We start from the raw sequence: 16,173 nt of genomic DNA on the forward strand, positions 1-16,173 counted from the left end.
TTAAAGCAGAGAGGCAGACATGTGCAGTACTTGCCAGTGTAGGCTCCTTCTACACTGCTTACATTCCTGACTCATATCTGCTGTCTTCTAGCCACATGACCTCAGGCAAGGTCATTATCCTTTCTAAGCCTCAGTTTCCTCTTCTGTGAAATGGTAATAGCAATCGTACCCACTGAAGAGAGTTGTTATGAGAATCAAATTAGATACAAGTAGGTAAAGAACCTAGCACAATGCCTAGGTTGAAAAATGTTGGTGGTTGTTATTACAAATATTTCTAGCAATAAAGCAATGCCACTTGTCTCCCATTAGTCCCCGGATAGTTGCATTTAATATTACTCCAGGCCCTACAAGCATAACTAAAAACTATGGCGACTCAGTAGTTTGTTTAACTTAATTGAAAAATCAGTGAAATGTTTTAAATGACTCCATTTAAACATTGGTACAATTTTTTCTTTAAGAAACCACTTTAAAATGGAGGCCTTTCATTGATAGACACAATGCAGCAAAACCCAGTGAAATTCAATTACCTCTTGATTGGGTCGGGCAAGCCAAGAAGAGAATTTTACATTTGAAATTAACAAATTGAATTTGGTACCTTTTGCAGCTTCAGCAATTGCTCCCTGACTAGTTCCTCACAAGATCAGAGGTGGCCCTGTCGGCATCCATATTTTATTGAATGACATGCTCTGTTTAGAAAGTTTTTTCCTTGTTTAAATTCTGAATGAATATTTGCTTCCAAAGTTATTACAGCTACAAAACACATGCTGACTATACACTTTCCCCAAAATACAAAATATATGTATTTATACATATATGTAATTGTTGCTTAAAAGAACTTATATACAATATATAAATAAATATATATGTATTTATACATATATATGCCTTTTGCTTATAATAACTTATAAAGTTCTTATATATAAGCTCTTTTAAGCAACAGTTATATATGTGTGTATATACATATGTGTATATATCTATATATAGATACATACATATACATACGTGTGTGTATATATATACACATGTGTGTGTATCTATGTATAGATACAAACACACACATATAAATTTTTTTATCCCAGTATTGCTGGTAGGCTAAATATCCAGCTATACATCATCAGTATTAATAAGATCTTTTAGTAATTTTTTTTACCTTATACAGATAAGCACAATTAACAATTTCTTTAAGTCAACATGATAAGTCAGCAATAGGCAAAATATTGCTATTCGGCTGACTGCATATTTTTAAAAATATTTTATTCTCTCCCTCCCCACTGTCCCCACCACACACAAAGATTGCAGACCTAGTTTGTGCATGTCAGCTGAAGGAACAGGTGCATTGGAGACATGCTGATCCTGGCACCTGGAAAGCATCAGGTGCAGATAATTGCAACAGGTGACTTTTTTTTTTTGTTTTACATGCTGTTTATTCTAAGAAGATCTTTCTAATCTTTGTCTGAAGATTAAGGCCAAAATCTATAATTTGGCCACCTGGCCAACAAGGCTCCACAATGGGGACCCCCAGCTACTTTTCCACCCCATCCTGCACCACCATTCCCTTTCCCACCCTCTTCCAGTTTCCCAAGCCACATTGCATTCCCCCACGTGTTGCCTATGCAGGAGCTTGGTACATGTTCTTTCCTGTTTTCTAAGCTTTATTGGGATATCATTCACATACCATACAATTTGCCCATTTAAACTGTACCATTCTCCCATCCTCCACCCAGTCCTAAGCAAACACTAACCTGCTTTTTGTCTCCAGAGATTTACCTATTCTAAACACTTTATAGAAATGGAATCATAGAATATGTGGTCTTTTGTGACTAGCTTCTTTCACTGAGCATAATGTTTTCAAGACTTATCCATGTCGTAGCATGTATCAGTACTTTATTTTTATTAACAAATAATATTCTGTTGTATGAATAAACTACATCTTATTTATTCATTCATCAGTTAACAGACATCTCAGTTGTTTCTCCTGTTTGGCTATTATGAATAATGCTGTTATGAACACTCTTGTACAAGATTTTGTATTGACAAATGTTATCATTTCTCTTGTGTATATATCTAGGAGTGGAATTGCTGGAGTGGGGTCATATTATAACTCTATATTTAACTACCTGAAGAACTGCCAGACTGTTTTCCAAAGTGACTGCATCATTTTACCTTCTCCCCAGCAACATACGAAAGTTCCCATTTCTCTACATCCTTACCAACACTTTTAATTCCAATCTTATAATCTTTCTTTTTATAGTCACCCTAGTGGATGTGAAGTAGTATCTCATAGTGCTTTCTTTCTTAACTTTTGATCTGGGTAATTCCTATTATCTTTAAAGCTCCAACATAAAAGTCACTTGCATAGGGAACCTTACCTTGGCTAACCCACCCCCAGACTAGCCTCAGGTTCCTCTCAGAAAACCCATCTTTTCTCTCTAAACTTTAAGTTCAACATGGACAGGCACCATTCCAGCTCTTCTTTATTCCCCGCTCTAGCCCTAGCATCTATTTATTTATTTATTTATTTATTTATTTATTTATTTATTTATTTATTTTGAGACGGAGTTTGGCTCTTGTTGACAAGACTGGAGTGCAATGGCCCGGTCTTGGCTCACTGAAACCTCTGCCTCCCAGGTTCAAGTGATTCTCCTGCCTCAGTCTCCCGAGTAGCGGGGATTACAGGTTCCTGCCACCACGTCTGGCTAATTTTTGTATTTTTAGTAGAGACGGGGTTTCACCATGTCGGTCAGGCTGGTCTTAAGCTCCTGACCTCAAGCAGTCTGCCTCGGCCTCCCAAAGTGCTGTGATTACAGGTGTGAGCCACCGCACCTGGCCGCATCTAGCTATTATGTGAACTATAAAGTTGTTGAAAGTGTATTAAGTCAATGCCACATTTTTTTAAATAATGAGAAAAAGCGTGTATTATCTGAAAATCACCTGCATCAGAATAATTGACATGATTACCTTTTAAACCCATTTCATTTTTCAGTATTTCAACAGGCAAAACTATTGAGGAATATTCTAGTATCACTGGCAAGGGTAGGAAAGGGGCTCTACAATATAACCATAATGAATGCTTCTGTTGTCCTGAATTTTGTTGGAGCTGTACACATTTATGTTTGTTAAGAAAGCTGGGCGCGGTGGCTCACGTCTGTAATCCCAGCACTTTGGGAAGCTGAGGCCGGCGGATCACGAGGTCAGGAGATCGAGACCATCCTGGCTAACATGGTGAAACCCTGTCTCTACTAAAAATACAAAAAATTAGCCGGGCGAGGTGGCGGGCGCCTGTAGTCCCAGCTACTCGGAGGCTGAGGCAGGAGAATGGCATGAACCTGGGAGGCGGAGCTTGCAGTGAGCGGAGATCTGGCCACTGCACTCCAGCCTGGACGACAGAGCGAGACTCTGTCTCAAAAAAAAAAAAAGAAAGAAAGAAAAAAAGAAAGAAAGAAAGAAAGGAAGGAAGGAAGGAAGGAAGGAAGGAAGGAAGGAAGGAAGGAAGGAAGGAAGGAAGGAAGGAAGGAAGGAAGGAAGGAAGGAAGGAAGGAAGGAAATAAAAAGAAAAAGAAAAAGGATTTTTGTGGGAAAGTGCAATACACACAAGCAAAAACAAATGGACTTGAGAAATAAGGAACTGAAGGGGACTGGATTTTCCTGCTTTAGCTGTGAGCTAGGCATACCCCTAGAGCTTTTAATTCAGTAGATCTGAGATGGGGCCCAGGAATATACATTTTTAACACAGTCCCTAGTAATTCTAATGCCAGAGGTCCATGAGCTTCACTTTAAAAATAAATATATCCTAGTTAATGTCTTCATTATTTAACATAAACAAGTCAATGTAGAAGTTTAAAAATCAGGCTCCGGAGTTTGATGCAGATTTAAACCCCTGGACTGACATTTACTAACTATGTGGCTTAGAACGAATTACTTAATCTTTCTAAGCCTTAGTTTCTGGCCCATAAGAAATGCCCCAATATATTAATTGCTATTACTATGTTATTATCATTATTATCTTAATTGGAAGATTTTTTTTTTTAATGAATCTATTTTTTTTTCTTTTCTATGTCAACTTTTATTTTAGATATGGGGGTACATGTGCAGGTGTGTTACTTGGGAATATTGCACCCAGGCAGTGAGCATAGTACCCAATAGGTAGCTTTTCAATCCATGTCCTCTTCCCTCCCCACTCTAGTGCTCTGCAGTGTCTATTGTTCCCATCTTTATGTCTGTGCATGCTTCATGTTTAGCTCCTACTGATAAGCAAGAACATGCATATTTGGTTTTCTGTCCCTGCCTTAGTTTGCTTAGGATTATGGCCTCCAACTCCATTCATGATACTGTAAATGACATAATTTCATTCTTTTTTTACAGCTACATAGTATTCCGTGGCATATATATACCACATTTTCTTTATGTAATCAACCATTGATGGGCACCTAAGTTGATTCTATGTCTGTGCTATTGTAAGTAGCATGGCCATGAACATGCAAGTGCATGGGTCTTTTTGGTATAATGATCTATTTTCCTTTGGGTATACACCCAGTAATGGGATTGCTGGGTCAAATAGTAGCTCTGTTTTAAGTTCTTTGAGAAATCTCCAAAGTGCTCTCCATGGTGGCTAAGTGCGTAAGTGTTCCCTTTTCTCTGCAGTCTTGTCAGCATCTGTTGGTTTTGACTTTTTAAGAATAGTCATCCTGACTGGTGTGAGATGTTATCTCATCATGGGTATGATTTGCCTGTCTCTGATGATTAGTGAAGATGAGTATTTTTTAATGTTTTTTTGGCCACTTCTATGTCTTTTTCGTTTGTTTGCTTGTTTTGTTTTTTTGAAACGGAGTTTCACTCTTGTTGCCCAGGCTGGAGTGCGATGGCGCGATCTCGGCTCACGGCAACCTCCGCCTCCTGGGTTCAACCGATTCTCCTGCCTCAGCCTCCCGAGTAGCTGGGATTACAGGCATGTGCCACCACGCCCGTCTAATTTTATATTTTTAGTAAAGATGGGGTTTCTCCATGTTGGTCAGGCTGGTCTCGATCTCCTAACCTCAGTTGATCTGCCCCACCTCCGCCTCCCAAAGTGTTTGGATTACAGGCATGAGCCACCACGCCCAGTCCTGTCTTTTTTTGAGAAGTGTCTATGTCTTTTGCTCATTTTTAATGGGGGCTGTTCATTTCTTGCTTGTTGATTTGTTTAAGTTCTTTATAGGTTATGGATAGTGGACCTTTGTCAGATGCATAATTTGTGAATATTTTCTCCTGTCCTGTAGGTCTTTTCATGGTTTCTTTTCCTGTGCAGAAACTCTTCAGTTTAATTAGGTCCCACTTACCAATTGTTGTTTTTGTAGTATTTGCTTTTGGGGACTTAGCTGAAAATTATTTGCCAAGACCAATGTTGAGAAGGGTATTTCCTAGGTTTTCTTCCAGGATTTTTATAGTTCGAGGTCTTACATTTAAATCTGTAATCCATCTTGAGTTAATTTTTTTTATATGGTGAAAGGTAAGAGTCCAGTTTCATTCATTCTTCTTCATATAGCTAGCCATTTATCCCAGCACCATGTACTGAGTAGGGAGTTCTTTTTCCATTGCTTGTTTTTGTGAGCCTTCTCAAAGATCAGATAGTTATAAATGTGTGGTTTTATTTCTGAGTTTTTTATTCTATTCTGTTGGTCTATGTGTCTGTTTTGTACTAGTACCATGCTGTTTTGGTTGCTCTAGCCTTGTGGTATAGTTTGAAGTTGGGTATTGTGATGTCTCCAGCTTTGTTCCTTTTGCTTAAGACTGTTTTGGCTATTCAGGCTCTTTTTTTGGGTTCCATGTGAATTTTAGAATAGTGGGGGGTTTTTTGTTTTTTTGTTTTTTGTTTTTTGTTTTTAATTCTGTGAAGAATGACATTGATAGTTTGGTAGGAATAGAATTTAATCTGTAAGTTGCTCTGGGCAATAGAGCTATTTTGGTGATACTGATTCTTCCAATCCATGAACATGGAAAGTATTTCCATTTATTTGTGTCATCTCTGATTTCTTTCAGCAGAGTTTTATACTTCTTCTTGTAGGGATCTTTCACCTCCTTATTTAGCTGTATTCCTAGGTATTTTATTTTCTTTGTGACTATTGTAAATGAGATTGTGCTCTTGATTTGACTCTCAGTCTGGACATTATTGGTGTAATGAAATGCTACTGATTTTTGTACACTGATTTTATATCAAAAACTTACTAAAATCATTTATCAGTTTTAGTAGGCTTTTGGCAGATTATTTAGAATTTTCTAGACAGAAAATTATATCATCAGTGAAGAGAGACAATTTGACTTCTTTTCCTATTTGGATGCCTTTTATTTTTTTCACTTGCCTGAGTGCTCTGGCTAGGACTTCTAACAAATCCATTTTAAAGGGACTGAGTTTTGTTTAGTAAGAAAAATACTTCCTAAGTATAAGTTGGAATTACGAGGTTCATGATTGGCTTTATCATCACTGTTACTTTTATAGTTAATTTTCCAAGTGGCACTTTATTGTTATAAATAGGCCTCAGTCATATCTTTTTGCAAGTGCCTCCCTAATAATCATTTCTGAATAAAAATTTTGGCCTCTATGTTAAATTACAGTTCGCAACTTAGTTCCAGTTCACACCTTGAGCTATTATATTGGATGTAGCACATCTTCCTTAGGTGTTATTTACTGACCTGAAACTATTGCCCAAAGCATCTTATTTTGTCTGTATCCAGGAATTTATTGAGCCTGCATGATATCCTGATAGAGTTTACTCACTAAAATAGAAGTTATAAAAGTTCAATCAAATTACGATCTATCAGCCATCTTACAGAACCAAGAATGTGCAATCATTTATCCAAGTACTATTTACTCAGTGCCTAAAAAATGTCGGGTGTTTGGGATCACAGAAAAAAGAAAACCAAGATTCCCACTATCATGGAGAAATGATATTCACAGTTGCGTGGGCAGTGGAAACTGAAAAAAAAAAAAAAAAAAGGTAATCAAATTCATTACCAAGACAGCTTTATCTGGCAGTGAGTGCTATGAATGACATTAAATAGAGTGATGTAATAGAAAATGCCTAAAGGAAAGGAGCTCCTTTTGATTAAGGCAGGAAAAGGCTCTCATCTCTCAGGAGATGTTGAGCTGATGCCTGAATGCCAAGGAGGCAGCCATGGGAAATGTCAGGGGGCAGAGTGATTTAAGAAAAGAGAACAGTCAACAACAAGACCTGGAGACAGGACCATGTTTGTCAAAACTGAGAAACAGAAAGCAGGCCAATGTAGTTGAAACAGGGTGATGGAGGACAGAGCAGCAGGGGTGGAGGTTGGAGATACAGTTAGGGGCACCAAGGTAAGGCCTGGTGAGCCCTGTTAAAGAGAGGAAGCACTGAAGAATTTCAGCAGGGGGATGCCATAGTCTAATTTATCACGATTTCAGTTTCCCTTTCCTATTCCCTCCTCCCCTCTACCTAAGGGTGACTAGCTGTTATGATAATCGGTTAAATGATGATTAGCTGTAATATTGATTTCCACATTTCTAACTATAATGTCTGTAAATTTCTTAATGAATATGTTACATAGGCACGCACTATAACTCCCAGATCACATCCCATTTTGCTTTAGAAGATGTAGACACAAGTCATCTATTTTCGTCTCCATTGCATTTAAAGAATGTCTCCTTAAATCTGGCAATTTAGGTTGCACCAGGTGACGTTTGAGGTGCCCACCTGCGAGGGAAAGGAACGGCAGAAGCTGGCATTGATTGGTGACTCCTCGTCTTCAGCAGAGTTCTTCGTCACTGTGGCTGTCTTCGCCTTCCTCTACTCTTTGGCCGCCACTGTCGTTTACATTTTCTTCCAGAACAAATACCGGGAAAACAACCGGGGCCCACTCATTGTAAGTGGTTTTCTTTTTCAAATAACTTTTTCTGTTCCTTCTAATTTTTTTTTACTAATGCTTGAAGGACTTTGGAGTTACCTGAGCCCTTGGGGTAGGTGTTTGAAAGGAAATCACATTCTTTTTTATCCAAATCTCTTGAAGCCACAACAAAAACATGATGTCTCTCAATCTCTTGTGCTCCTGTGCTGGGAAAATATCACCTGACTTGCTAGAAACCCCTCTGAAATAAATGTTTAGAAATCGCATGAGATCAAGGAAAGAGCAGTGAAGCTTGCTGTAGATTTATTTATAATTCCAGCATTATGGAGTTAGTCAACTATTTTTCTGATTATTTAGACAGTGTGACCTGTGCTTATTTGAAATATGTTATTCCCTTAGAATATAGAATGGACATATATTAATAACTGTTTAGTTTGAAAATGGAGTTCTTCATCTCTGTATATCTATCTATCTATGTCTTTTTCCTACCAATTCCTTGCCCTAAACCTCACTTTCTCTTGACTTATACAATGGTCCAAGGACTCATATGAGTGAAATTAATATAGCCCAGCATTTCTAAACATAAACACACATACACCTAGGGGGACACAAAACCTTTAAGAGGGTACCTAGGCTGGATAATTTTAAGGCAATAAATTTTAAATTTCACCCTTTACGTGTGCATTTGCCCAAACCCTATCTTCCTGAGAATGTCCTGTATCTGAAAAGATTTTGCTGTCGTCTTTCTTAATCAACTACTCCCATTTTACAAAAGAAAATTATCCTTATTTACCAACTCAAGTCTTACTACACAGTACATTTACAGAATATAAAACATTTGGGACACTGAAAAGGGGACCATTGAAATATTGGTGTTGGTGTTGACAAAAGTGAGTGATTCTGATGCCTGACTAATATACTTTTTTGGATATAAGGAGGTTTACTATTTTGGGGCTTTCAATAAAATTAAAAATTCTAGTATGCTGATCAGTTGATTGATCATTAAAAAATAATTTTTGATAACAGGTTACTGTGTGATATGGGACCTATAACTCAAAAAGAAAAGTAATAAATGGTATTGCTGTAACAAAACTCCATTTGTTCTCATTTATGCAAGCAAGCTTTCTCAGCATTTACATCTAAAAAAGGAAAAATGGAAATGAAATTTATGCTGAATCATGTACTATTCTGTAAATAAATAATATTTGTCAAAAAGTTACTTATTAACTGCTATGGCTTGAATATGGTTTATCCCCCACCAAAACTCATGCTGAAGCTTGATCTTCAATGTGGCAGTGTTAGGAGGCAGTGCTTTCTAAAGCCGGTTAGATAACTAGGATGAGTTAATGTCTTTCTTGAGAGACTGCATTAGTTCTCATAAGATTGTATTAGTTCTTGTGAGAGCAGGTTGTTATGAATTGAGTCAGCCTCTTTTGTCTTCTATCCCTTTTCCCACATACCCAGTTCCCCTTTCATTTATCTGCCATGTTTTGACACAGCATAAGGCCCTCACCACAAGCCACCAGACGTGGCTGTCCAATCTTGAACTTCCCAGCCTGTAGACTATGTGCTAAATAAACCTCTTTTCTTTATAAATTACTCAGTCTCAGGTACTGTGTTATAGCCATACAAAATGGACTAAAACAGCCTATTCATCTAAGAATTGTAAATTTTCAATACAATTTTTACTTTTTATTTTATTTTATTGAGGCACAGTCTCATGCCACCACCCAGGCTGGCGTGCAGTGGTGTAATCACAGCTCACTCCACCTCCCAGGCTCAGATGATCCTCCCACCTCAGCCTCCCAAGTAGCTGGGACAACAGGTGCATGCCACCACACCCAGCTAATTTTTGTATTTTTTGCAGAGACAAGGTTGCATCACATTTTTTGCAGAGACAGGGTCTCAAATTCCTGGACTCAAGTTATCCTCCCGCCTTGGCCTCCCAAAGTGCTGAGATTACAGGCATAAGCCACTGTATCTGGCTACTTTTTAAATTTAATAATTACATATTAAATTTATAATATATTTTTGTTGTTTTGGAAAATTATGCATTAATAATACTTGTAGTGATCACCCAACCTAAAAGAAATTTAATACTTAAAGTCTTAGGATCACAAGTAATTAAGCAGTTAACTTAAATGTGTATATGTATTTTTGTGGCCAAAAAAAAAAATAGTGTAATTAATAATATGCTTTCCAGAAAAAAAATTATATCATGCTATAATTCTGTGAGGGAAGTATAATAAAAATACAAATTCAAAGAGAACAAAAGGAAGATATAAAATTTCCACCTATTAAATAACTTGTTAATTATAAGAGAGTATCTGTTAATTATAACAGAATATCAAGTAACTGTTCCATTGGATACATTTAAAAATTGATGCAATAATTTTATTTTAAATATCAATTTTTTTTTTTTTTTTTTTTTGAGACAGGATCTTACTGTCACCCAGGCTGGTGTGTAGTGGAACAATCTCGGATCACTTCAACCTTCACCTCCTGGGCTCAATTAATCCTCCCACCTCAGCCTCCCAAGCTCCCAAGTAGCAGGGACTATAGGCACACACCCCCACACTCAGCTAATTTTTTGTATTTTTTGGTACAGATGGGATTTTGCCATGTTGCCCAGGCTGGTCTCAAACTCCTGGATTCAAGCAATCTACCAGCCTTGGCCTCCCAAAATGCTGGGATTAGGTGTGAGCCACCACTCCCAGTCTAATATATTCAATATGCCAGAAATTACATTCTTTGCAGCTATTTGAACTTTCAATAAAAACAAAATTAGATGCCGACTTTATACAACTAGGGACATAGTTTTTTACATTATTTTAGAGAGTATGTGAGTAAAATAAATTTCGCAAATCTCTATTATAGAGATCTGAACCTTAAAATAATAAATTTTGAAGGATAACTGGGAGAATTCTCTGTTTTTAGAAATTTGTTAAGTTTGAAGGGACTAGAAAATGTTCAGATGTGCAACACTTTAATATGTTAACTTAAAAAAAGAGTAACGAAACAGAATTTGAAACTTTGGGCAAGTGTTTTTTTATTTTTATTTTATTTTTTTCTATCTCAAATTTGAGTTAATAGTCTTAATGATTTCAAAATGTCTTTAACAGAGTCACCAAACTTGGGCTTATCCCCACCATGATGTACAGATGGACATACCTAAGAGATTGTCATGCATATACCATAAATCCAACATGCATGTTTATTTCTGGATCCCATGTAAGCACACTTACAGAATTTTTAAGTCTGAGGAAATATCCTGACTTCTAAACAGAGAAGTTGATACAGCTAATCCACACATAAAGTGGGGGAAAAAAACTATTTTGTTATATAAAACCACATTCTACTCATATAGAATCATCTTGTAAAGGCATGCTGCTTTATCTCTGTGTAAACAGTCTTTCCCATTAAGCAAGATATGATGAAATCCTGAATTGTGTAATACAATGGTAGGTTTTGTTTTATTATGTCGTGGGAGGAAGGAACAGAGAGAGATAATTCTAATAATCAAAAAAGAAAAGTCTCCTAGATGAAACTTCTGTGATATTAAAAAACCGAAGTGCTCGTTACTTAGCAGATAAAAGTTAATTTAAAAATGAGCCTGAATCATAGGAGTCACAGAGGCAGATTGCATGTAGATCAGCAGGACGCCATTGTAGCTGCAAAGAGCAAACCACGTCGATTCAAATCCCACCATGATGAAGCTGTGATTGGGGAAGTAAGAGGTGCGATGACACCATTTGTGAAGAGCAGTTTTAAGCAAATTCACAGTGTGAGCAAGGTCTCAAGAGGGTGGTGCATACTTAAGAAAACTTTCAAATACTAGAAAAGCATTTGTTCAGATGTTCACAATAATTTTGCTTGTTTAAAACCTATCCTCTTTATTCACAAAGATGGCTACTGTATTAGTCCATTCTCACACTGCTATAAAGAACGGCCTGACACTAGGTAATTTCTAAAGAAAAGAGGTTTAATTAACTCACAGTTCTGTATGGCTAGGGAGGCCTCGGGAAATTTACAATCGTGGTGGAAGGCACCTCTTCATAGGGTGGCCGCAGAGAGAAGAAGTGAGTAAGAGAAGAACTACCAAACACTTATAAAACTATCAGATCTCATGAGAACTCACTCACTATCATGAGAACAGCATGGGGGGAACCACCTCCATGATCCAATCACCTCCCACCAGGTCTCTCCCTCAACACCTGGGGATTACAATTCAAGATGAGATTTGGGTGGGGACACAAAGCCTAACCATATCAACTACTGATCATTATTTGGGCAACTTTATTTTGGTTACCATCTATTTTTTGTTGTTGTTTTGTTTCTAACCAAACACACACTTAAAAAAAAAATTATGTAATTTGTGATTCTTGAAGTCAAACTTTGAACATGAAACTACAAAATTGCTGTAATAGGTGAACATAAACTAATTCAAGCAGTTTAAGAAATCAGATACCCTTCCAAGGTATTTCACATCCAGAAAATTAACAAATTTTCATCTCAATTTATAGTCCTCTGGGACATGACATTATACATCCTGCACAAATAAAATTAATGTTGTAGGGAAGTGACAAGGACGATAATAACTATAACATCAACCGATATTGACTGGGTTTCTACTGTGTGTTGTGTTGAGCTAATACTCAAGACAACCCTGCTTTATATTATTATTCATATTTATAGATGAGAGAAGCGAAGCTTAGAAAAGTTACCAACTCTCCCTGGTTGCATCACTTATAGGCAGAAGGTTCAGAGTGTGGGCCCAAATCCAGAGCACAATTCATAACCACCATGCAAGAGGCCCAAGATCCTGATAGCCAATGTGCTATAGAAGTTAGAGGGGTGGAGATAGGTAAGACAAATTGGTATTGTTTTACTCTAGAAGCAAATAAGTCAATCTCATAATCCCTAGGCTCTTTTGCTCATTTGACTGTCATGGAGGATTTTATTTTATTTGCCTCCAAAATCCATCTGGAGTTATGGAATGACAGTCATGCATCTGTCTTACTAGAACTACTAGAGGGTTCTGCTTATGAGTGCCGTTTATCTGACTTGCAAATAGAAGATGCCAATGAGGGAAAACAAACTTTAAAATGGCCAGGATAAATGTGTATTGTGAATCACAGATTACCAGGATTGGTTCCTATGCATTTCCAAGCAGTTGTGAGCAGTTTCAGGCAGACTGGAGCCAAGCTTATCAATGGCTACTGAAAAATATTTTTTCTACTGAATATGTACGACAAGATTGCCCACCTTTAAGTAAAAATGAGGATCTGAATGCCTTTAGAAGTAACACAAGTGTTAATGATGCTGAATGATGTAATAGTGAGGAAATTGGGCCAAAGAAATCAGCCAGCTACTGTATGTCACTACAGTAAATGTCTTCTTGTACAGATAAATAAATATCAGTTCTCAGGAAGCAGAAATGGCCATGCGAATGGCGCATGATTGTGAAATTGAAATGTCATATCAGGTTATATCATTTTTTCATGTTCCTTAAAGTCTAGTTTTAAAGCCAATCTCCTGCCTAGGTTACTGTGACAGGATGTTCTGAGCCATTTTCAGATCGCAAGTCTAATAATGAGGATTTAGTTTCCTTCCATACTAATGTAAAGTAGATTTTTAAAAGCAACTTATCTTACAAGGCTGACAGAATGCTTGAATGCTCTAAGAATGAGCATATTAATAAATACCATCTCGTGTTTCAGTGAATATGTATTGCAAGAGTTTTGGCTTAAAGTAACTTCTCTGGGAGTTAGGAAGAATCTTGATACCCACCTTAAGATTTTGTGTAAAAGAAAGAGGCTATGTTATTCAAACTGTCCTCCCATAAAGGAGACCAGGTTGACCCAAGGCAGTTTATGGGACCAGGAGTGTTTACCAATGGCAGGCACACAGTGGTATCATGGCTCACCTTTGTTTCATGCCCAATGCCTTCCACATATTTTCATATTTCCCCATCTAGCCTCAAAACAATCCTGGGAGTGAAGTAGTGCAATGAGAATTAGCCCTATTCTGCAGATTCAATTTAATTCCTCTTTAGTGATCACTAGACATTGGAAAATAAGTCCCTGGGACATTAGAAACCTTGCTGTTGTCAGGGAAGAAGTTAATAGCAGAGCAAGGGCACGAACTGTTAGTCCAGTAATCTTCAGGGTAGTGGCTAATTTATGGGGTGCTGAATTGCAATCTTCTTGTGTGAAATACTATTTAACAGGTAGAAACTGTTACTTCACATATAGAATGGTGTCAATAATAATGCACACATCACATGAGTGCAGTAGGGAAAGGAAGAGTTGATGCCTGAAAAGCACTTTACACAGGGAAATGCACACAGTAAGTGATAAATTAATGGTATCTGATTGCAGCACTATTATTATCATTAATTTCAATTATTCTCCTGTCCATTACTGGGTAGTCCCTTAGTCCCACAAAGGAAAATTGCAGGCGCCTTCCTTTGATTGACTGCTGCTCTCACAGTTCTATCTTCCTCTAGTCCTTCTATCCCAAGCACCTTCTTATCCCCAAATCCCCAAGGATAGAGCTTAACTCAGGACTACTTCTAAGATCACAATTGCTAGGTTGAACCATCCAATTAACCTTTGTGTTTCTTGAATCTCACTCCATTAGATGACTGGGAGGTAGACTTCTAATTTCCCCAAACAAAATAAGGTTTCTCATTTTGAACTATAGGCTGGAGCCATCACTAAGGGAAGAAAACAAGAGAGACAGATACAGAGCTGGATGCTCAAATAATCAAATGCTCTTTCCTATCAGCTACACCTTTGTTTGGGTATAATTAGATACAGAAATCAGATTTTGCAGTCTCTGAGCTATACAGAAAATGCTGAGAAAGCACTCTCTCTTCTCCCCTTCGCTCTCTCCCTCTCCCCAATTCCCCTCTGTCTTCTCCTTTCCTCTTCTCTCCTCATTTCTCTCCCCATTCTCCTCTCTCCTCTTTATGTCAGTTCCGTTTCATGTCTATTTTATTTTAATAGGTAATAAGTATCATCAACAGGCCAAGCAACGTGTATTTATGGGAGAATTAAAAGCATTTAGTCTGCTGAGGAACATTATTGAATTATTAAATCATTATAACTCTCCTACAAATGGCTTGCTAGGGATATGTAGACGGGCTTTGGTAACCTAGAGGAGGAGGTATATAATCTTGCCTAGAAGTGAGGGCACGCCCTCTCCAGGTCTCTGTGGCTGTGGACTTGTCGTAAAGACAACTCGAGAGCATCGTGAGGTTGGTGAGCAAGGTAAATGAAGGGCCTTGTTCTTGAAGTTCTGCCCCAGGAACAGTGTATTTGATGATAAAAATAATATCATTTGAAGCCCCAAAAGTGTATGTGTATGTTGTTAGTCATAGACACACCTATCAGAATCCGACACTGATTTGTGGTGGATGGGGGTGGGGATGTGTCTTTTTTTTTTTTTTTTTTTTTTTGAGACGGAGTCTTGCTCTGTCACCCAGCCTGGAGTGCAGTGGCACGATCTCAGCTCACTGCAACCTCCGCCTCCTGGATTAAAGCCATTCTCCTGCCTCAGCCTCCCCAGTAGCTGGGATTACAGGCACACACCACCATGCCCAGCTAATTTTTGTATTTTTAGTAGAGACGGGGTTTCACCTTGTTGGGCAGGCTGGTCTCGAACTCCTGACCTTGTGATCCGCCTGCCTCCGCCTCCCGAAGTGCTGGGATTGCAGGTGTGAGCCACCGCGCCTGTCCAGTGTGTGTGTGTGTCTCACCTCCTCACTCTCTGAAATCAGAAATGTTGATCATGTGAAAACATATGGACTTCACCTTAAATGAACTCAATCTAAACCACTCTAAATTTTGTATCAAGTACATTTCTCTCAGCATTGACAGCACAGATGAAGGCAAATACATTAATCCATTCAAAATTTTCCCAGTGTACTCTCTAGATGTTTTATCGAATCTCACATCCTCAGCTCTTTTTCAGCTTTTTGACGATTAGTGAATTCTTAATTACAATTTAAATGAAGGTTCATTGCCACTGTATTTGGTACCACATTTCTCTAATTAGCTACTTTAATGAAAAGATGAGCTGTAGTTCTGTAGCCTCAATAAAGGCAGTGAGCTGCTTAAAGAACTCATGGTTCTTCCAGAGCCCACAACTCTTCTCATCCTTTGCTGGAGTCTGTGCCTTTGGGGGGCTGGTGGAAAATGTCTGTCCCAACTCCATCCACGTTTGTCACATTTCCTTACATTCCAGGGAACTCCTCATTCAGTTAGAAAATCAAAGTCTTGCAGAAACTTAGCAAAACCCCAGTGTGTCTTTCCT

The 16,173-nt window shown here is 38.0% G+C and overlaps 1 protein-coding gene across 3 annotated transcripts in view; it reads left to right on the top strand.

Annotated features, from left to right (window-relative positions):
• SYNPR (synaptoporin) overlaps window positions 1–16,173 on the top strand; it is a 342,216-nt gene that overhangs the window by 283,690 nt on the left and 42,353 nt on the right. For all 3 annotated transcript variants that reach the window (XM_010352905.2, XM_010352907.2, XM_010352906.2), the window contains one exon: window positions 7,674–7,872. In XM_010352905.2, the coding sequence (XP_010351207.2) occupies window positions 7,674–7,872 (199 nt within the window). The remainder of the gene's footprint in view (window positions 1–7,673; window positions 7,873–16,173) is intronic.

This window comes from Rhinopithecus roxellana, chromosome 1, assembly GCF_007565055.1.
Source record: "Rhinopithecus roxellana isolate Shanxi Qingling chromosome 1, ASM756505v1, whole genome shotgun sequence".
Classification (NCBI taxonomy): domain Eukaryota; kingdom Metazoa; phylum Chordata; class Mammalia; order Primates; family Cercopithecidae; genus Rhinopithecus; species Rhinopithecus roxellana.